At 41.1% G+C, this 23,480-nt stretch overlaps 1 protein-coding gene across 3 annotated transcripts in view; it reads left to right on the top strand.

Moving 5' to 3' along the window:
* Positions 1-23,480, top strand: part of ARHGEF7 (Rho guanine nucleotide exchange factor 7) — a 170,891-nt gene that overhangs the window by 18,798 nt on the left and 128,613 nt on the right. For 2 of the 3 annotated variants that reach the window (XM_012751915.3, XM_012751920.3), the window contains exon 2: positions 11,866-11,952. In XM_012751915.3, coding sequence (XP_012607369.1) covers positions 11,866-11,952 — 87 coding nt within the window. Of the gene's footprint in view, positions 1-11,598; positions 11,680-11,865; positions 11,953-23,480 lie in introns of those variants that run through there. The other variant, XM_012751917.3, reaches the window with a different exon arrangement.

Here is a 23,480-nt window from a genome sequence, read left to right as displayed (position 1 = left end):
TGGGTGACAGTCATCTTTTTATCACTCACAAATAATATGAAAGTCCCACCTGGCTCGAGTTCTTCATGCCAGAGGCTTCTACAGTCCACAGTGTCCTCGGCCAGTGTTGCTCCCTCCCTCTCGCCTCGCTGTAGGGCAGGGCCCAGGTGCTGCTTACAGAGACCCTAACTGTGGCATCCCCAGGTTCCCTGTGCAAGTGTTTCCCTCTGTTGAATGGCTCCTTTTGCTGTTCTGTCTCCTCACCACAATGAGCTGGCCCTCCTTGCATGCCTGAAATCCCCTACAAGTTAACATGTGGATTAAAACAGATGTTTTCCCTAGGCGGTCATGTCCAGCCCTCTCTCACATGGCTCTGAGGCTTTAACTTGCCTCAGAGTTAAAGGCTTTAACTGGCATCTTCTTGGGCAATTTAAGAACCAAAGACAGATTCCTTAGCCATAGGGGTGGGAGCAAAGCCAGGGCACTACTTCAGAGCTTCCCCCCACTGCCCACTGGCTTCAATGTGTGTGGAGTCGGATGGCGGGAGGACACCTCAGGAGCAAATGTGGCATGGCAGCTGCAAAAACCCGTGGAGACGTCTGAGGACACAAAGTAAACAATGAAAAACCATCAGGGACTGCAGGGACAGGAGTTGACATTCCCACCTGAAGTGTTTTGATCAAAGGTAGGATGTTGGGTTGTCAGGAGGCAGAGAGCAGATATGCGAGGCTGCATCCCAGTCAGCAGACTGCATGCGTTCACAGGGCAGGCATGACTCTGCTGCTTTTAGAAGGTGCTGAGCCCTACTTGCCCGCATTGTGACCCCAGGGTACACGGCAGGCACCCACTTTGGATTTATTAGCACCTTTCTGCCAGAGTCCACAGGCCTTCTCCATAGGTGTCTTCAGCAGTGGACAGTAAGATATCACCAACCATTCTGAAATACTTTCGCTAGGAGAGGAAATAGGTGCCAAAGGATCAGAAACCATACAGAGATGAAGAAAGAAGAAAGTAATCAGTGGCTCAGATTTATAAAATGCCATGCCATGATTTATGGACTGTTTTTTCATTAGGTCAGAAGCATGAGAATGAAAGAAAAAAAAGATGATTATTCCATATGAATAGGTGAAACTTTAAAGAAAAATCTCTGACTACAACACACAATTTGAGTTGTCTTATGAATCTGTACTGTTCTCAGCTGTCCTCTATTAAGATCCTTCAGCGGCACAAGAATGGCACCTGTGAAGGGAATGGAATGAGACCGCAGCCGTGGCTCGTCCTGCCGCATGTGCCTTCCAGGGTCTGCATCCCCGGAGACTGACCTTCAGGTGTGGCAGGCATGCACTCTTGTCCGGGTCTCTCTCCCTTGACAAGTAATATACAATTGCTACGTTTTCATCTGACATTGGGAAAACAAAATACAACTCAATGGAGAAATTTATTCTAAGTTATTTGATAAATATTTTATCCTTAGTATTTTCTTGTCCATTTTTGGCATTGGCATGAATTTGGAACCACTGCCACGAGCTCTGAAGGATTTATCATGTGCTTTTGGAGTCCGTGGGAACCGAGCCTCAGGGGACATGGGTCAGCTTAAGCTGTGCAGTCTTACTGGTCTCTCCTTGACATTCGTGCCTCTGGCATGTCTAATTTAGGCTGGGAACTGGAGATTTTGTATATTTATAAGTTGACTAGTTCCATCCTAATGGAAAATATTTTGTTTTTCCCCAGATGACTGTAGCATTCCATCTAGGAGTTGGGTTTTGGGATATGTTGAAGAAAGAAAGCAAAATAAATAAAAACATATATTATTAAAGGCTTAAATTTCTTTCAATAAACTACTTGCTTACTAGTCTACACATTTTTTAGGAATAGCTTACTTATCTGGTATTCAGCAACAAAATCATTTAAATTTCTGTCTGTTGTTTCATTTGTTCCCAATGGATTTGGAAGTAGAGTTGTCTAGCAGACTGCCAAGTGAGCGCCACTGACCTGCATTTTCACTCCATTTAACATCATTGACTGTGGAATGAGTATAGAATGCTATGGCAGGACATACTTCCTGATCAGAAGACAGCTGCAGTTTAATTAGAATAAAGCAAGGACTACCATGTAATTAAAAATTAGATGAACCATTAAATGCTAAGTAGACTTTTAGAAGGTGAAATCCTAAAGTTCTTAGGAACCGATAGCCAGGCTGGCTGAGGACTGTTTTGTATGGGGAAGGCACGCTTGACAGAAGGGAAGAACAAGATAGTTTCTGCCTTTTTAACGTATTTAATAATACTTGCACGTGGTGCAAAATTCAAAGGGTCCACTAAGGAGACAGTGAAAAGCAAGTTTTCCGTTTGCCTGTCCTGCAGGCCCCATTCCGCCCCCCTGTGGCAGCCCTTGTCAAGTGTCTGGCATATACTTGCAGAGATAACTCCATACATTTCTAAACACCCACACACATTTTCTTCTAGCCTTTTCCTTTTCTTTCTTTCTTTCTTTCTTTCTTTCTTTCTTTCTTTCTTTCTTTCTTTCTTTCTTTCTTCTTTCTTTTTTTTAACACAAAAGTTATATATCCATATTGTTCCCCATATCCCTCCAAGCCCCCATAACTTAGAGATTGTATTGTAACATATCAGGACATAAAGCTGCCCCTTTTTAAAAGGCTGTGTGGTGGTTGTGGTGATGCTATAGTTCATTTAATATGTCCTCTATATCTGCAGTTGGTACGAGTCCTCTGTCTCTTAGGGACCAGGCTGCAGAGCTCTGCCTCACTTACCCCCTCTGAAGAGGGGTGCACAGCAGGATGTGAGTAACAAAGTTTCATCTGTTCGCATGTATTTTTGCAGCTGCTCCCCTCCCCATTGCTCCCATCACCACCTGAGCTCTGCCTCACCACCCCCCATCTCCATCAGTGGAAAGACTGTCTTCCATGAAACTGGTGGTCCTGGTGCCACAAAGGTTGGGGACCACTGCTCTAAATTGTTTCCTGTCTTTTGCTATTACACTGCATTCTATTTTTAGCTGCCACCAGGAAGCTCTCCAGTTAGGGGCCCAGCAGAAAACTGAGAGCTGGCACACTAAACATGGGTGTTGAAGAAACTATCTAGGAAGTGAGGGCAGGGGCCCATAAGAGATGTGGAAGCGCCCTGGGGAGTGATCACCTCCCCCTGGCCTTACGGGAGACATGGGGAAGCAGGGTTCCTGGAGCCAGGGAGAGCTGCAGTTACTGGAGAGGCTCTGGGCAGAGCTGGGATCTTTCTTCAGTAGAGGAACATGGCCAGTGGTTGCTAGCAAATGTGTAACAACTGGCTATCTGGGGTGGGGGCTCTGATCTGCAGTGTTTGCTGATTTCTGTGGTGTAAATACTTTCATCATGGCTAAGCTCAAGCCACCAGCACGATGGGGTGAGATACGCGCTGCCAGCTCCTGTGAGCCGGCTCCAGCACACAGGTGCAGCCGCCGTCCTGTCAGCTGCTCACATGTTCTGCCAGGGCCTCCTATCGGCTGGACCCCTCCGGAAGCCAGAGAGCAAGGGAGCCAGGCTGATGTGTTCTTCGGAGGCCAGCTTCCCAGAGCATGGAGAGGTTGGTGAGGTACATAGGACAGGTCATTTCACCTCTCTGAGTCCCTGTTTCCTCATCTGTGAAATACCAGAACTCCTCAGATGCTTTCTATGACTGCTTCCACACGAAGGTTCCTTCACTTACGCTGTGATGGGTGAATCTGGTGACCTAGCTGGTTTAAATCACTTAGTGGACACTTACTGACTATTTAACATGAGATGCCTGTGGGCCCCTTTAATTGGGGAGCTTATGTCTAATGGGGAAGATAAGAGGTGCACAGGTAGGCCCAGCTGTGTGGCAGGTGCTGCAGACAGAACCACACGTGTGCAGAGAAGAAGGTGATCCTTTCTAGCTGGGGTGATGAGGCTGTTGATGGCAAAGATCTGGGGAGACCTTTGTTCTGTGGTTGGGAGTTTGAGTCATTTTCCTAGTGAAGAAAAATAAGACATTTCTTGATTAACAGGTCAGTCTATATATACCACTAGTTGGATAAGCATAGTCCTGGTACTGTCAGCATCTCCAAGGAACTTGTTAGAAACCCAAATTCTTGAGTTCCACCCCAGACATACTGAGTCTGTTACTCCAGGTGGTTCTGATGCATGTATTTGAGGAACACTGCGGTGTACCGTACCAGGTTCTCAAACACTGCTGAAAATCAGAATCAGATGGTGACTTTCAAACACACACACATGCACATGCATACACATGCTAATACTAGGCTCCTGGGCTGTACTTCAGACCTGCTCAATCATGATCTTTGGGAAATAGGATCCCTGCAGAGTTGTTTCTCAGATTTTATAAACTGTGACCTTTTTCTACTCTTGATTTTAATTGTGGAGGTAACATTGAACCTGTTTTTCCTTCTCAAGCAGTTTTGTACTCAAACCCTAAACACTTTCAAAGTCTCACTGAGGGAAGGCAGCAGCTGTCTTAGTTGGCATTTTGCTGTGACTGGGTGGGGTGGAGTTGATTGTCCCAGCCTGGAGTAGGTAGACAAGGAGGAAACTGGGCAGCTGGAGAGGCCTCTGAAGTCTGATCTTAACATTGCTTGTGATTAATTTGTGGCCAATTTTCACATAAGATACTCCCTTTATCAAATATTAAGTACAAAAACTGTATTTTGAAGGAAAAGGGTAATGGTTTGGGGACTGTCTCTGCCTCTGCCCGATTAGAGTTTTTGATGGAAAAGCCTGTAGTTTATTATCATTGAGAATTTGGGACAGGCTTTCTGGGAGGTGAACTGGGCAGAGTTGTTGGTCATTTGGGGCCTGAGTTCTTGGAATGCTTCTGGAGAGTACCTGGAGAAGGAGAGCTCTTCCTCTGAGTTGTGAAGGCTTTGGTAATGATAGATCAAGCCACTACAGACACTCTTGTACATGGCTTTCTATCGACATGTGTTTTAATCTCTTTTGGCTGAATACCTAGGAAAGGAATTGCTGGGTGGACGTATGTCTAACTTTGCAAGAAACTGCCAGTTTTCCAGGCATACCTTTTACACTCCCACCAATCATTCTGGGAGTTCCAGTTGCTTTGTATCCTTGTCAACACTTGATGTTGTCAGCCCCTTCCTTTTGATCCACTCTGGGGGGTGTGCAGTGCTATCTGTGGCTTTCATTTGCATTCCCCTGATGACTAATGAGTTGAACACATTTTCACATGCTCATTGACCATTTATATAGCATGAAGGGGGACTTTTAACTATTTTTTTGTATCCTAACATTCCAAATGTATTTTTTCCACTTCAGTTTTATCCGTGATCTCAGTAGCCTTTGTGTTACTCACCATCCTTGAAAACACCATGGACTTCCAAACTGTCACACCTTTGAATACGAAGTTCTGTCTGCCTTTTCACCCCTTCAGGCCCAACTCAGTTGTCACCTTTTATGTTGGTTAAGCCTCTGGCCTCCCCATCTCAGCAGAATTTAGGTTTCCCTCCACTGTACTTCCAAGGTGCTGAGCATGTGTCTCTGTGGCTGCGCTTGCCATGTTGTGTCCAAGTCTTCCCTGCCTCACTGAGGGCAGAGACCTCGGCTCACTCTTTTTTGCATTCACAATGCTTATGACATGATCTGTCTTGAAATCTAAGCCCAATATTGCTGAATTAATCCATCATCCATTTGATCCTCATGGCAGTTCCATGAGAAAGGCTGAGTGTAGCCTTAAATAAGAGATAAGGGCCTAGACCCAGAGGGGTCAAGTGATTTGTCCCTGGCAACACAACCGGGTTGTTACAGAGCCAGGTACTACTTGCTATAAAGTTTGGCTCTCTGACATTACATCTTTCCAGACATGTATGTTGTTTTAGGTACAGTGACCTTAGAACTAGATAGCTACACATATCCATGCACATGTACAGGAATACTTTTCAAGGGATATGCAGGCACAGGATACTTTTCAGGGAATCTACTCCCAGACGCTCAACTTGCATATGCACACACCTAAAACTGACTAGCATTAGAAGTGCCTAAGGCCACGGAAGAGAGGAAGCATGGTGGGCTGTCCCACTCCCCTTTCACTGTGACTTTTCTCCCACTTCACACACGGGCAGTCCTTTCACCACTGGTTGTCTTCCTGAGGTGTGCTACTGCAAGGTGGAAAACTTCCAGGCCATGGAACAAAGGGACAATTAGAAATATATGTGGTGTTGAGAAGTCAATGACTTAAAATTTTTAATTTATGTTATCGTATCTGGACTTTGTCTATATGACTCAGAAGGCTTCAAAGAATTAAGTTACAATCATAACAAAACTTTAATTTCCATGTATTATTTTTATGAACAAGCCTTCTCAGTGTTTGTATAAAAAAACCCTAAGATAGGAAAACAAATTGATGCTGGACCATTCTCATTCTAGCAAAAAGTGATAGTCACTCATGGGTACATGAAATAATTTTTAAAAAGCCCCATACATTCCATTAGGATACACATTTCCAAATAAAATTTTAGTTTTTATATTACTTACAAAAAACCCAAAATATATTGTTTCCATCATTTGTATACTCATAATAGTTGTGTGAACTCGGTTCAGAAGAAAAATCTTAACAATTAGATCCTATGGCTTAGTAATTTTAAATGTAGGGTCAATTCTCGTTATTTGTGGTAGTTATGTTCTATAAAGTTACTTGAACACTGAGTTAGTGACAACTGCAAGATTGTCCCTAGGGGAAATACAGGGTTAGGTTCTCGTCACATTTTGTCAAACAATCAATATATAACCTTGTTTTATGTGTATTTTTGTTTGAGGACAGCTCATTTAATATACACATCTTACAAATAATTACATGCAGTATTCCTTTATAATAACATTATTTCAATTACAGCATCATGTAATGTACTCTACCATGATTGTACTAGTTCAACTCTTTCAGTCATACACAGTATACACATATAGTACTCATATACACATAGACAGTAAACACATATAATACTGTGAACACATACTTTATACTATATATAGTACAGTAATGCAAATACAGAAAGTCCTGAAAAAAGCATTAAGCAAAGATTAGGCATTTAAAGTTTTATAAAAACTAACTGAAATCTTATTGTAGATGGAGCTGCTGGACATTTGATGGTCAGCGTGCTGTGGCTTAACCTCTTGACCTTGGCTTACCCTAGGAAAACCAAAGGAGAGGTTGGTAGAACTTATCCTACAGAAGAGGAAGACATCAATGAGGGTGGCATGTTGTGTTCTGAAAGATCTCCCTTAGGAGTTTGTCTTCTGCAACTTGTTGATGGTGTTGGCAACTTCCCCTCTCAAAATGGCTTGAAAAATTGTTTTAGCCTTGTCTGCCTGGCTTTCCGTCTCAGATCTTTCAGAGTCTCAGAATAAGGGACAAACGCAGTGGAAGTTAGGCGCCTAAATGTGAGGCTGCATTCCAGCATAGGGTCACATTCTTCCATGTCATTGAAGATTTTTTCCAAGGCAGAATTCCATTCTGATATTTTGGCTGCTGTGAGAGGGACAATTCTTAGAGTCCTAGGGTGACTTTCATTACTGACTCTGATGCCATGTTTTGCCATCTCATCCATGTCTTTTTTTGGTTGGTTCTACTGCCTTCTCTGCCAAAATTTCCTCCACATCTTCTTCCTTCATGTTATTGAAACCTTCTCTACTTATTTGCTGTGCAATATGTATTATGCTGTTGACATTGTTCTTTATATATTCTGTAACACCTTCAAAGCCTTCAAAATTTTTCACACAGTCTGGCCAGACATTTTCTCAACAGTTATTGATAGTGGCCTGCTTAATGCTGTCCCAGGCTGTGCCAATATAATCCATAACATTGCATATAGTGATTGATTTCCAGTAGTCTATCATGGTGGTTTCCTCGTTTGCTTCAAGAGCCTCTAAAGCCTTACTATAAAGCTCCTTTATGTAGTGTGCCTTGAATATTTTTATAATGCCCTGTTTGAGGGGTTGGATGAGAGATGGAGTATTTGGGGACATGAAAAAAGTTCTATGTTGGGGTGGGCATTTTCAAGTTCTTCATGGCAATGAACTGGGACATTATCCAAAACTAATAATACCCTAAATGCAAGGTTTTTGCCCTGGAGATAGCGTTCAACTTTTGGGATGAAGCAGTGGTGGAACCAATCCCAGAATATTTCAGACACCATCCATGCATTTTTGTTCCACCTCCAATGGACTGGCATACAGTTCAGGTTTTTCCCTTTAAGTGCTCGTGGGTTTTGGAATTTGTATACCATTAGGGGTTTGCACTTAAAGTCGCCCTTGGCATAGGTGCACAATAGCAAGGTTGCTTGGTCTTTGAATGCTTTAAAGCTAGTTGCTTTGGAGACCATTTGCATTACACAGGTTTGTTTGCCAACATTCTTATAAAACAAGCTAGTCTCATCAGCATTGGAAATTTGCTCTTCAACATAACCCTTTTCATGTATGACGCTTAGCAGGTATTTTTTAAATTCTTGTGCAGCCTCCTGATCTGCAGAACCTGCCTTGTCTGCAAGTTTAAAATTTTTCATGCTGTATCACCTTTTGAGATGTGCAAGCCAGCCTGCACTAGCTGAGAAGGGTTTAACATTTTCCTGGCCCTGGGTAACATGGCTGTAAATTTCTTTGGCTTTCAGCCTCACAACAATGCTGTCCACTATACTTTTTTTATTGGTTGTCATCTCATGAATCCACAAATTTAGCTGCTTTTCCATCTTTTCCATAGCTTCATCACACACTATAGAGGTTACCTTAGCACTTTCTGGAGCAGCCTCATGTGGAGGCTCATCTGGAGATCAGGGAATCTCCTCTTTTTATTTCTGGATGTACCGTATTGTTGATTCATTAACATTGAACTCACGGCCAATAGCACTAAAACTCATGCCTGAACGAAGCTTATCTAACACACGTATTTTCTCTGTAAGACACATCACATCATTCTTGCGCTTAGGGACGTTAGACAGCATTTCAGCACTACGCTTGGGGGCCATTTAAAACAGTGAAATCATCACCCAAAAGCACAAACATTTGAAAAACATGCCACTAAATAGACTAAGAAAAGGACATTTGTTTACAGTATGACTTTAGATGGCCTTGTTTGAGCACCACTGGGAATGTGTAGACAAGGAAATTCAAGTTTTTCACCTCTGTGCACGTATCCATAAATGAGTGAGAAAGTACCACAAGTATTGATTTTTTGGGTTACACATAAATTTTAGCAAGTAGGTGAGTTTACCAATATAGAATCTGTAAATGATTATTGTATTTATAGGGGTCTCTTGCCAAAAAAGATAATGTGATCAGTGAGATTCTTAAGCATAAAAATAGATATTTGGATACGATTCTTTGGGGGAAGTAGAATGGAAATAAGTTAAAGGAGAAAATAATTAATGTCTGACTTGTACATAAATTTTTTAGATTGAGAATGGGTATATATTTCTATTGTATTTAGAGTCTATTGGGTAGATTTTTAAAAAATTGGTAGATTTTTAAAAAATGACATTAACAGTTTAATTTTAAAATGCCATTATCAGAGTATCTGCGGGAAGGGGCAGAGATTGGTGCAGCCTGGGAGGAAGGAAAAAGGGTGAGGAGAAGCGGCGGCCAAGCGGCCTGGCGCAAGGGATGGCGGGGTTGCTCCTGGCTGCCAGGGGCTGCTCGCCAGGTTGCCCGCCCTTGTTGCTGAGGCTGCCCGCCAGGGCCCTGTGATCTGTGTTGCAGGTCTACCCTTCGCAACTATTTAAAATTCTAAAGAAAAAACTTAGATGGTACATAATTTTTGAAAATTCTTTTAGGGAGAAGAAGAGCAAACTGGACCAATGGTAGCTTTGGTTTTGCTGTTCTACTGAAGAAACAAATCTGTTTAATTTGGAGAACATATCAGCACTTTTTTGTAGGAATGTTTCATTTCATCTCTCTTGGCATCTCTGAATACCCTGGTTTTGGTTAAAAGATTTGAACACTCTAATATGAAACTACAGTATTCTTGAGAGTGGCCTGATGGAATGTCATAATTTTCTTCTACAGAAAGACAAAAAAGCCTTTAATGTCCTCTAATGCTAGAGTTCTAGATGATGTTTCAGTGTAAATACCAACACTTAATGTCTTCATATACAATTAAGAACAGAAATTTTCTTAATCAGATAAAATGATCCTTAGATTAAAAATCAAAACCATAGAGCTTTTCTGATGTCTCAGGCTTCTCCTTAGATTTTTCTAGTTGTTGATACTGTTCCTGGTTTCCTTAAACTTTCTTGCAATGAGTGAGGTCCAAATACTTTATGCGTGTAACCAGTGGTCCTAACAATTCTGTGTTGGACCAAAGCACTAGGCAGTCTGCATGCACCTCCCCTCAACTCTTCTGTATGCCAGTTTCTTCTCAGCTGACTTTATTCGCTGTCATGTGTCGATGGAAAAAAGCCAAACTCTGTAAAATAATTTTAAAGAGATTTATTCTGAGCCATTTGAGGACCATGACCCGGAGCCACTGTCAAGAGGCCTTGGGCAAGTGGACTAGCTGTGGCTGGGTTACAGTTTTTTATACATTTTCAGAGAGACAGGGGTTACAGGCAAAGTCACAAATCAATACATGAGAGGCATACATTGGTTTGGCCCAAAAAGGTGGGACATCTCCAAGGGGGGACGGTTACAGGTTATAGGTGGGTTTAAAGATTCTTTGGCTGGCAATTGGCTGAGAGAGTTAGACTTTATCTAGAAGACCAGAAAGGATATGCTTACTTTAAGATAAGGGTATGAGCACTCTGGGAGGTCCAGACAGGAGGACATTTTAAATTTACAATAGGCGCCTGCTAGGATGGTTGAGTTAAGATATTTTAAATTTATGATAGGCATCTGCTAGGGCGCTTGAGTTAAGACAGGGGCTTCCTATCTTTTAGGTGATGTTAATGCCATACCAGAATCAGGTTGGGAAGTAAACCACTGCTTTATTTGGTTAACAAAAGCCACTTAGTAGGAATTTACCATTTGTCAGCCTGACCCAGCTGGCCTCCTTAGGAAAGAGTTTTTAGCAAAAGAAAAAGATCAGAGTTCAGTCCTCACATGTAACTATTAATTATTCAAGAAGCACATGGCCTGATTCAGGAAAAGAAAACATTGCACTTTAATCCCAACATGCATAATTTATGTTGCTTAATTATTTTAAAGTCTTCACATGAGAATAATTGCACTCCCCATGAACTCAGGGTAGAAAGAAGAGACCCTAGGTTCTCTCCCATCCCCTTTGGGGATCCTCAAGCCGCCAAGGCGGAGTTCTCCGGGGCCTCTCTGGGCAGTGCAGCGTCCACTTGGGCGAGGTTGAGGACCTGGTGTGGGGAGGCGGCGGCAGCGCGCGAGGGCCGACCAGTGCGTTGTGTCCGCGAGGGCGAGGTCAGGGACTGGGCGCCGGAAGGAGGCAGCCGTGGGGGGCCTGGCCTGGTGGGATGGGTCCGGGGCCGAGGTTAAGGTCGAAGATTGGGCGAGAGGAAGGGGTAGAGGCCCAAAACTGGGCCGGAGGAGAAGGCCGCGCCTGACCAGTCGGTGGGCTGCCTACGCAGGTTCGAGGACCGAGGGCCGGCCAGAAAAGGCCGCTCAGGTTGACGGGGCGCGGTCTAATGGCGTCACTTCCGGCGCCGGGCCACTTCCGGGTGCGGGCAGGGGCAGAGATTGGTGCAGCTTGGGAGGAAGGAAAAAGGGTGAGGAGAAGCGGCGGCCAAGCGGCCGGCGCGGGGGACTGCGGGGTTGCTCCTGGCTGCCGGGGGCTGCTCGCCAGGTCGCCCGCCCTCGTTGCTGAGGCCGCCCGCCAGGGCCTGCGCTCGGCCTGGTCCGCAGCCTCCCTGCCGCCGGCCCGCGGCGCTCAGCGCTTGTGATCTGTGTTGCAGGTCTACCCGGAGCCCCGGAGCGAGAGCGAGTGCCTGAGCAACATCCGCGAGTTCCTGCGCGGCTGCGGGGCGTCCCTGCGGCTGGAGGTGAGGTGGCTGCGGTACAGAGGGCGGGCCCGGGAGGGCGGGGCGGGCTCGGGATGGGCACCAGTCTCCGGCCGGGCCTCCTGCCCACTCTGCGCCCGGGTTTGACGCTCAGGGGTCTGGGGTGTGCGGAGCGGGGCGTTGGGGGTCCAGGTAACGGCCCGGAGGAAACGGCGGGCGGGCCGCCCCAGGGCAGGGAGGAGCCAGTGAGTAGCCAGTGAGTGGAACCTCAAACATTGCCCTCGCTCTGCTGAGGAAGGGTGCTTTTAGCTTGTGGTGTAGGTGACACACATTTTAATATCCGTTTGTCAGGGATGTGAACCGAGGCACCTGCTTCAGCCTGGATTCTGCTTTTACAGATTCCCGTAGGACTCGCATCCAGGTTTGGGTCAGTCCTCAGAATCCTCAGCAGGTGATCAGGCAAAGCGGGGCCCAAGAGGCAAAAAAAACTCTCCTAGCCTCACTCCTTTGTTTCTCTGCTTTTTTAACCTCAGACCAGAAATTGGGTCATTTTAATGGATCTCTAACACTTAATGTTTAGGTTAGAGAATTCATATTACCTGCATTTGGGGTTTGTAGAACATTCTTTTGGGAAACATACCGGGCAGGGTGTCTTCCATTTTGCATACCGTTTTGGCACCTTACTCAAAGTTGTCTTCAGATTTTCAGTGGTACTTAGAGAATGTTTCTCTTTCATTTTATTTTCTATTCGTGATTTTTCTTATTCTTGGGGCAGTGCTTTAGATTCAGAAATCTAGCGTAGCTTTTCTTGGGAACTGCAGGCTGAAGTGGTTGCAGTTCTGTATTTAAATCTTGTTTTATGTTGCCACTTTACCACTCTTAGCTTTAGTTTCCTTATCTGCAAACTGAGACAAGTTATGCCAAGCTCCTTGATAACAGCACAGTTGGCCCTCCCTATGTATCAGAGGGTTGTGCATCACCCAACCTCAGATGGAAAATATTGGGGGAGAAATCAATAAAAATCAACAATACAACAATAAAAAATAATACAAATAAAAATACAGTATAACAGCTACATAACATTTACCTTGTATTGGGTATTTATAAATAATCTAGAGTTGATTTAAAGTATATGGGACTAAGCCATTTTATATAAGGAAGTTGAACATCTAGGGTTTTGGTGTCCACAGGGACCCTGGAACCAATCCTCCCTGGATACCAGGGGATGGACAGTATATGAAAGCATCTGTGGTACAACCTGTTCTGTTGGCATGACCCAATAGAGGTTTGCCTTCCTGAAGGACAGTCTCTTGCTATAGGTGTCTTGGGAGAAAAATTAGAAGCCATCAAATTGTAAGGGAAGATTATATGGAAAACTTATTTAATTGAAATTAGACATGTAGGACGGGATAGAGATTAAATATCACTTTTTGTTAATGACTGTAAACATGAAGATATTTATTGTTGGTAGTATTTGATGTCTGTGAGGAAATCATTACAGGTAAATAAAAGTGCTTTGTGGGAGAGTGCAAGAAATTTAGGGCTCTTTAAAGGGGGGGGGTGAAGACATTGTTTCAGTAAGGAGTAAGATCTTTCCCTTTGTTGTATCAGCTTTGTCATTATATAATACGACTTCCTAATTTGGTTGTGATAATATGCTTTGCTAGTAGCAGTTTTTACTTTTTCTTGGCCTTTGTTGTGGGATTTTATTATCCTCTTTAAATTACTGAGTTTTGCTTATGTTATTACATTTTTGAATCTCGATTTGCTCGTTAAGATAATCTGACAACCTGGTGTAAGACTTTTAAAGAAAGTATTGTTTCAAAGAAAGTTGAATGTTAAACTCATTTTTAGTTTTCAGCTGATGTTTTATATAGCAACTCTTTTTTTATAATTTAGTTTATTTACGGTAGCTCTAGAAGAGTTTGTTCACTAACATATCCCAAGCGTCTAGAACAGTGCTTGTCATACAGTAGGCCTTCAATAAATATTTGTTACTAATTAAATGAGCTTGAAGCTATAGTTGATAGCAAGTGTTTCATTTTAAAGAAAAAATCAATTTTGACTTATTTTGTGCTGTAGAGTATATAATTTAAAATAAATGCAAATGTTAACATTTTTCAAGCTTAGTATAAGTCACACTTAAAACTCCTAATTACCTGGCCGGGCGCTGTGGCTCACGCCTGTAATCCTAGCTCTTGGGAGGCCGAGGCGGGCGGATTGCTCAAGGTCAGGAGTTCAATACCAGCCTGAGCAAGAGCGAGACCCCGTCTCTACTATAAATAGAAAGAAATTAATTGGCCAACTGATATATATATAAAAAATTAGCCGGGCATGGTGGCGCATGCCTGTAGTCCCAGCTACTCGGGAGGCTGAGGCAGGAGGATCGCTTGAGCCCAGGAGTTTGAGGTTGCTGTGAGCAAGGCTGACGCCACGGCACTCACTCTAGCCTGGAAAACAAAGTGAGACTCTGTCTCAAAAAAAAAAAAAAAAAAAAAAAAAAAACTCCTAATTACCTAGGAGAAAATTTTAAGAAAATAGCACATGAAAAACCTCATAAATTGTTCAGTTGCTGTGATTTTTAGGAAGTTACTCTGAGAAAGGAACTCTGTATCTAACTCCGGCTTCTAGCCTTGTAGTCTGAGGTGTGAAGGGACAAGGCTGTGTCCTGAAAGGCTTGCCCTGTGAACCACAGTGCAGCAGTTTCCCATTGTTTTTAAAGAGAGTTGTTTAGGGAGTGGGGAAGGTAGGACTTTGCTTTTGAAATTTGTTCTAGCATTTACACATTTCATTTTCACAAAATTCTGAAAGGTGATTGAATGATAAGAAATGTTTCGAAATTATAAACACGAAACTTAAAACTGATAGCTTAAATTCTAGATTAGCTTTTTCCTTGTATAGTTATAAATGTTAAGGCGCTTTTCTCCAGGGATTAGTTTAGACTGAATTGTGTTTGTAGCAGACTGTTTTTGGGGTGTGTGTGTGTGTGTATTTGTTTGTTTGTTTTGTTTTGTTTACTGCCAGTTTAAACTCTCCTAAAATTCCTTACATAAAAAGAGGAACTGAACTTTATGGTTAATGTATCAGTTACTGTAAGGCATATATATCTTAATTAGGTATAGAAAATCAGATACTAGTCCTCAAAGTGTTCTAATTATGAAAGGAATTTTATAAATTTTAAAGGAATATTGTGCAGTTTGCATTTATTGTTAAAATTTGAGAAGCATTGTAGGTTTTAAGTTGTAAAACGTTTTTAAATTTGAAAAATTAAAAAAAGTTTAAATTTGGACAATTTTGTGTTGGAAAGCAGTGCACACAACTTAGATGATGACCTCTTCATATTCTTACAACTTTGCTTGTCAGCATGTGTCTTTTTTGAATCTTGTTTTCTATTAGGAAAAAAATAAACTAGGAATAGCAATGTTAATTTCCCTCCGTTTGTATCTCAGAAACAACCAAAATAATTAATCATAACAAGAATAGGAATGATGATGATGATGTGTTTAGAATTTCATTTAGGGAGAAGTGACATAGTGAGGCAAGCCAAGCAAGTGAAAGGACATTTCTTTGCATTTCATCAGAGAGATCAAGAGTAATTTCTGTTTTCCAATATTTTGCTCTCATATTTCTGAATTGTAATTTAAGTTTTGCAGCTACTAGGGTATGTGTATGTGCACACGCACTTGTGTTTTTGTTCCTTCAAAGTCACAATAAATTAGCTTCCGAGATTTTTCTGTTCAATATAGTATTATCTAATTAAGGATCCTACAACTGTTGAAGCAGGTGAAACTAGCAAAAGCAGAGTTTGTGTTCCTAGGAATAAGTCATCATACTTGTGACGTGTTTACCAGGCTTTTGTTTGAAGATCTAAAGTTCAGGATATAGTTGTTTAAATGGTACATCATTAAATTAAGCCCAAATTAATAACATGTTTCTGGGATGTTAACAATAAAATTATTTATTATAGTATAGCTGTGAATTTTGATGTAGTTCTGTTTGAAGGAAAAATGTCTCCTGTTCTCAATATTTAATTATATTCACAAATATTCAGAAATGTATATATAATATATATGGTTTTTATATATAAACTTTGAAAAGTTGACAGAAAAGATTAACTTCAGCATTATTATAAACTCAGGTATTTAGGTTTATTGAATTTTCCAGTTACTCTAAAGTCTAAATTGTAATTATGAAGTGAGATCCATATTTGTCTTGTGCCATTCTCCCTCCCGCAGATATTTTTCATAGTTTCCTAGCACAATCCTCTATGCGGGTAAGATCAGCCATTCTTGAAAGCAAAAGAGGATTCTTATGGATGACCAAAAAAGGATAATCCTGTCTGATAATCTAATATTAATGAGGCTTTTTTGTGTAAGGACTGACTGTGCACTCACATACAATGTTAGCATCATTGCTTTCAAGAGAAAAACAAAACATTTCAGATGAAACTGGATAGACCTGTTCTCGTAGTTGCCAAGAAGGAATAAAGCCAATCTGTCAAGTGAAAGCAAACCACAACTCCTTTTCTCATAGGATATTTCTGGAACAGGCATGTTTGACCTGATAGGAAATGTAATCCTAATTCAATTGATCTTCTCAGCTTCTTGGCACATCAGCTAATACTAAAATTATCTGCTGGTTTCAGTGTTCGTTTATTTAACTCTTCTTCTGGAAAATTGGAAATTGTCCAAAGTCCCAGGTGGTTCAGAGAAGAAATCTGCTCTTTTTCCATCCTTACCCTTGGAAATTTTTGGTTAGCTTTTTGGTCTTTCAGATCAGTAGAGCATGAAATGTAGCCCGGATATTCACATAAAGCTTGTCTCACAATCCAGTTTCTTTTTCTTTTCTTTAATGCATATATTTTATTTTTTAACTGACAAGTAGTTGCATATATTTATGGGGCACACGCTAATGTTATGGTACATGAATACATTGTGGGATGATTAAACCAAGCTAATTAACATCCATCACCTCACATACTTATTATTTCTTTGTTGCGAGAACATTTAAAATCTGTTTTAGTGATTTTGAAATATACATTACATTATTAACTATAGTCACCTTCTGTACAATAGATCACTAAAAGGAGTTATTTCTCCTAACTGAAACCTTATACCCTTTGACTAATATCTTACCTTTCTCTGTCTAGCCCTTTGTGACCACCATTCTACTCTCTGCTTCTAGAAGTTGAACTTTTTTAGTTTCCACATATTAATATAAGTGAGATCATGTGCCATTTATCTTTATGTGCCTGGCTTATTTCTCTTAGCATAATGTCCTTCAGGTTCATCAGTGTTATTGCAAATGACAGGATTTCCTTTTTTAAGTCTGAATAATATTTTATTGTGTATATAATCCACATTTTCTTTATTCTTTCATCTGTTGATGGACACTTAGGTTGATTCCTTGTCTTGACTGTTGTGTGTAATGCTGCTTGCAGTGACTGAGTGCAGACGTCTCTTCTACATACTGATTTCAATTCCTTTGGGTATATACCCAGAAGTGGGATTGCTGGATCATATGGTAATTTGATTTTTAGTATTTTGAGGAACCTCCATACTGTTTTCCAAATAATTTACATTCTTACCAACAGTGTACAAGGGTTTATTTTTCTCCGTACCCTTACTAGCACTTGTTACCTTTCATCTTTTTGATAGTAGCCATTCTGACAGGTGTGAAATGCTATGTCATCACGATTTTAATTTGCTTTTCCCTGATTATTAATGATGTTGAGCATTTTTTCATCTGTTGCCATTTGTTTTTTGACTATCTTTTTTAAATTTGTTTGTTTTCTTGTTTGAAATTTTTTAAAATATATTTTGGATATTAGCCCCTTATCAGATATTTTGTTTGCAAATGTTTTCTTCTAGTCTGTGGGTTGTCTCTTCACTCTGTTGGTGGTTTTCTTTGCCATGTAAGAGCTTTTTAGTTTGATGAAATCTCATTTGTCTTTGCCTTTGTTGTCTGTGCTTTTAGATTCTTATCCAAGAAATTGCCAGACCAATGTTGTGGAGCTTTTCCCCTGTTTTCTTCTACTGGTTTATAGTTTCAGGTCTTATGTTTAAGTCTTTAGTTCATTTTGAGTTGATTTTTGTATATGGTATAAGGGCCAATTTAATTATTCTGCTCGTAGATATCCAGTTTTCCCAGAACTATTTATTGAAGACCATCCTTTCCCCTTGTCTGTTCTTTGTCAAAGGTCAGTTGACTGTAAATATGTGAATTTAATTCTGAGCTCTCTATTCTGATCCATTAGTCTATGTGTCTGCTTTCATGCCAGTTCCATTCTGTTTTGGTTACTGTAGCTTGGTGTAATATATTTTGAAATTAGGTAGTGTGATGCCTGTAGCTTTGCTCTTTTTGCTCAAGATTGCTTTGGCTATTTGGGGGTTTATGTGGTTCCATATGTATGAATTTTAGGATTGTTTTTTTCTGTTTCTGTGAAGAATGCCATTGGAATTTTGATAGGGATTGCATTGGATTGGTAGATCACTTTGGGTAGTATGGACATTTTAACAATACAGATTGAACATCCCAAATCCGAAAATCCAAAATCTGAATTGTTGTGAGTGCCAGCATGACACTTGAAAGAAATGTTCATTGGAACATTTTGGAATTTTGGATTTGGGGTGCTCAACCAGTAGGTATAAAGTAAATATTCCAAAATCTGAAATCCAAAACACTTCTGGTCAACAAGCATTTTGGATAAGATATACTCAACCCACATCACTTCCTAAGAATGTATATGTGATGCTGAGTGGCAAAAAGCAGGCTTGTTGTGGTGTGGTTGCTGAACGGTTAGCTTGGCTTACTCTGGTAATTGTGATTTTGATCTTCAGCAAACTTTTCCTGTCTTGACTCTTAGCTGCCTATGAATATGAAGTATCTGCTTCAGGGAGGCAACATAGTGTAGTGACCTGAACCCCTTTGCTGGGTTGCTGTCCCATGCTGCTACTGTGTCACTAGCTCTGCCATATGCACAATGGAAATAATAGTAATACTTGCCCTTTGTATTTGTTGTGAGGTTTCAGTGAGTTAATGTAAAGCACTTGGAGCAGTGTCTTGCAAGTTCAAGGTGCCAAATAGATATTAGCTCTTATTATTATAGTCATCATCATTATTCTTTTTTGTAGTTTGAGCCATGTGTATTTTTTTAAATCTTTACTAAGTAATCCATATTCATTATATAAAGTTCAGGAAATAGAGATATGAAAGAAGAGAATGAAAAATTGTAAATGCTAATGCTACTATCTAGAGATAACCACTGTTAAAAGTAGTATTTCCTTTTTGGTCTTTTTCCCCCCCATTGCACATATATAAGTATACTTAAAAAATATTCATGACATCATAGTATGCATAATGTTTTGTAACGTGGTTCAACTTGCTATAGTGTGACTGTTTTTCCATGTTAAATATTTGTCTGCTACTTTAATAGCTGCTTCTTAGTGGTTAAAATCCCCATTTTTGGATATAGAGGTGATTTGTAAGTTTCCACTGTTGTAAACAGTGGACTGTGTGATCGACATTTCTGTATAAAACCTGTATAAAACTATATAAACCCTTGACTGTCTTTGTGGGATGAATTCCCTGATGTGGCACTGCAAGGTCAAAGGTGAGGACTTTAAAGGCTTTGGACACCTACTGCCATACTGTCTCCAGAGAAGTTCTGTCACTTTGCCTTGCCAGTGGCAGTATATGAAAGTAGCCCTTCCCAGTCTGTCTGTGACTGCTTTGTACCTGTTGTATGTAAGGAAGATGAAATACTCTTGTGGGTAAACATTTTGGCTTTTTTTCTTGTATCTTGCTCAGTGCTCACATTTCTGGGTACACTATAAACTAAAGTAAATTTAAGTGAGGCATTCAGAATTTCTTGCATTGAACTTTTGAATAAGGGTGTGAAAGAAAAGCTGCTAGAATAGAAAATAAAAGTTGAAAACCCCAGAAGTTTGCAGTGCTACCTTTCAGCTGTTGCACAAGTAACCTGGCAAAGCGCTGAGCGGGGCATTCTGCAACTGCTCCATGCAAGCTGTAGGTCTGGCTATAAGCGTATCTGGAGACTGTTTGCAAAGGTGAGAGGCCTAGTTTTTCTATGTGTGAGTGATGAGATTTTCATTTCTACCTTTAAAGTTGGGAGAATTAGAAAAGAGTTCAGGTGGACTTTCCAGGATTGTAAATGAGCTGAGTGATTTAGTGAGTTAGAGGTTTTGGAAAAGAAATCACCTTTCCTGTTTGTGAAACACTAGTCTTATGTATTTCTGAAGGATAATTTCTTTTATTTATTATGCCGCTTTGTCTAATGCTCAATTCTCTTCTAAATTTTTTAGCTGAGTCATGATTGGCTATGGTATGATTTTGCCAAAAAGAATATTTAAAAATACTCTTCAAAGAATTAAAACATTAGGAACACTCTTACACTGCTGATGGGACTGCAAACTAGTACAGCCTCTGTGGAAAGTAATATGGAGATACTTCAAAGAGCTACAAGTAGAACTACCATTTGATCCACCAATCCCATTACTGGGCATCTACCCAAAAGATCAAAAGACATTCTATGAAAAAGATATTTGCACTAGAATGTTTATAGTTGCACAATTCACAGTTGCAAAGATGTGGAAACTACCCAAGTGCTAATCAGTATATGAGTGGATTAATAAAATGTGTTGTATGTATACCAACCATAGAGTTCTACTCAGCTACAAAAAGCAGTAGTGCTCTAGCACCTCTTGTATTATCCTGGATAGAGCTGGAACCCATTCTACTAAGTGAAGTATCACAAGAATGGAAAAACAAGCACCACATGTACTCACCATCAAATTGGTATTATAAATAATCAACACTTAAGTGCACATATAGTAATAACATTCATTGGGTGTTGGCCACATAGGGGGGCATACTAGGAATACTCTTGTGCAGTTTGCCTCTTTCTACTAAGAATTAGCACCTTGCATGTAGCTGCCATTGTGGTAGACACATACAAGAGCCAGACAGATGCATGAGGCACCTTGCAAAATGGAAGGGCCCAAGTGACAGAATGCCAGAACCGCTGCTTCCTGAAGGGGAACTTGCATAATACAAGTGAGATGGTGTGTGTGAGCACTCTTAGGAAGTAGGGGTATGGAGTTTGGGTAGGGTGACAAGGTGATTATCTAGCTTTAATAGGGTTTCTTCCTTGGCAGAGTGATCTCTTTCTGATCATTTCATCTCTTGAGGGTTCGGGTGCCAGGAGTCTGAGGAGGATCCTTCTCACCCAGGTTTCTTCACTCATCCAGGTCATAAGGAAACCACTGGGCTCAGATGGCCAGGGTGATGGAGATAGAAGGTGCCAGCCTTCCCTGTGTCTGCCTGTGCGACTGCTATGGTCTTATCCATTTGGTGTCTGTGTTGGGTGACAGCTGTGGAGGCCTCATTGGGGTGGGGTTAGGGAGTAGGGGTCCCCTCAGCCACCCAGCTGCTGCTGCCATCCAAAGCTGAGAGAATCCCGCCTCCTGCAGATTTCATCAGGCTGTTCATGCTGCCTTCGGGATGAACATGAGTGGAGAATTGACTTTTTCCCCTCCATGTCCTTATGTTCTCAGAATGTCCTAAGAATGGAGGTGGCAAGAAAATTTCAAGTAGAAGACTTAGAATGTTAATAGGGAAATACGAGGGTTTCCATGTAAAGGTAGATAAAATAAGAATTGTTAAGATTCAGTCTTGAAAGATAGTGATCAAAAAGGGTATCCTTATACATTATAAAAATGTGAATGTTGTGAACAGAAGTTCAGTAAATTTTCCATCCTCACATCCAGTACCAAATCACAGAATCTCAAAACTTGGGTTTAATCTTTTGAAACTTGAGAGATGGGAAACTGATGGAAGGAAGTATTAAAAATCTAAAAATGGGCCGGGCGCTGTGGCTCACGCCTGTAATCCTAGCTCTTGGGAGGCCGAGGCGGGCGGATTGCTCAAGGTCAGGAGTTCAAAACCAGCCTGAGCAAGAGCGAGACCCCGTCTCTACTATAAATAGAAAGAAATTAATTGGCCAACTGATATATATATAAAAAAAAATTAGCCGGGCATGGTGGCGCATGCCTGTAGTCCCAGCTACTCGGGAGGCTGAGGCAGAAGGATCACTCAAGCCCAGGAGATTGAGGTTGCTGTGAGCTAGGCTGACGCCACGGCACTCACTCTAGCCTGGACAACAAAGTGAGACTCTGTCTCAAAAAAAAAAAAAAAAAAAAAAAATTCTAAAAATGGCATACTTCTGTAGTCTTGATGTGTTAAAGCCCAAGAGTGTGGTGCCGTGTTGCAAGAGTAGGTTCCTTCATGACTGATGTACAGTGAGATGTTTGTGGACGCTGGGGATGTGTGATGATGAAAGGAAGGGAGATGATGTGGAGCTCCTCCAGTGTGTTCTTTGGTGCCTGTGCCAGAGACAGTGCAGAGACAGTAGCTCACTATTGAGAAGGTGAAGCAGACCTCATCATTTCTTTTTTTTTTTTTCCTAGCTTTCATGTTAATGTATCTTGTTTTTCTTTTATATAATTTTATTTTTTTTTCTCAAATTCTGTGGGTACAAATATTGTTAGGGTTACATATCTTGCCCTTGCCTCCCTCCCCATCCCGCTCTTCCAGAGCTTCAAGCGTGTCCAATCTTCAAGTGGTACGCCCTGCACCCACCATGAAAGTGCGTACCCTTCCCCTTCTCCCCCCTTCCACCTGTTCACCTCCCATTAACAAATTTTTTTTTTTTTAGACCTCTTTTCAAATCAGTACTTCTGAATTTACGGGAGCTCGGTAATTAGGGAAGGTGGTATAGGTATGAATAATGATGACAATAATAGTTAGGACTTGGTTTGCTTAACCTTGGGGGTGTGCCAGCCACTGCTGTATCCATTTACTGTGTACTAATTTATTTAATCCTCACAAAAGTAACTTCACATTCGAGAAGTGTCATTGTTTGGGAGAGAAGCAAGTCATGTTAGGAGTGACTTTTAGAAGTAGTTACTACCACAGAGGCTGTTTCTGGTTCTGGCGCTGGTAATGAGTATGATGCTAATGCTACAGGGACCTTGTTTTTGAGACATTATGGGAAGATTTTCTTTTTGAGGAATTCATATTTTGGAGTCATCCTTCTCAACTGTAAAATAATATTTATGCTGTTAAGACAGTAAATATTTAATGAGTACTTCTATTTGCTGGACAACAGTCTAATAGCTACAAGTAGCTTGGTGAATTGAGGTGGGGGGACGTGGTTCCTGTTCTTACGGAGCTTACACTCTAATCGGAGGAGACAGCTAAATGAAGGGATCCATGCATGGGCAAAAAACAACGTTATGTCTGACAATTGTGAAATATCATTTTGGATGAGGTCGAAGAATAGATGCTTGCTTAGATTGGGTAAGTCAGGGAAGGCCGCTGTGAGGAGGTAACTTGAAGATTTTCTCTTAAGCCAACATAATAAAAGTATTAGCTGGTCTGAGAAAGACTGAACATAAATGTCAAAATTGCTTTTCTGTTTATTTGAATGCTTTGTTCCTCTGAACTGGAATTTCTCTTACTTTTATGTCTTGCCATAGGGAACCTGGGTG

The sequence above is a fragment of the Microcebus murinus genome, chromosome 13 (genome assembly GCF_040939455.1).
Source record: "Microcebus murinus isolate Inina chromosome 13, M.murinus_Inina_mat1.0, whole genome shotgun sequence".
NCBI lineage: Eukaryota > Metazoa > Chordata > Mammalia > Primates > Cheirogaleidae > Microcebus > Microcebus murinus.
This window is presented reverse-complemented; position numbering and strand designations above follow the sequence as displayed.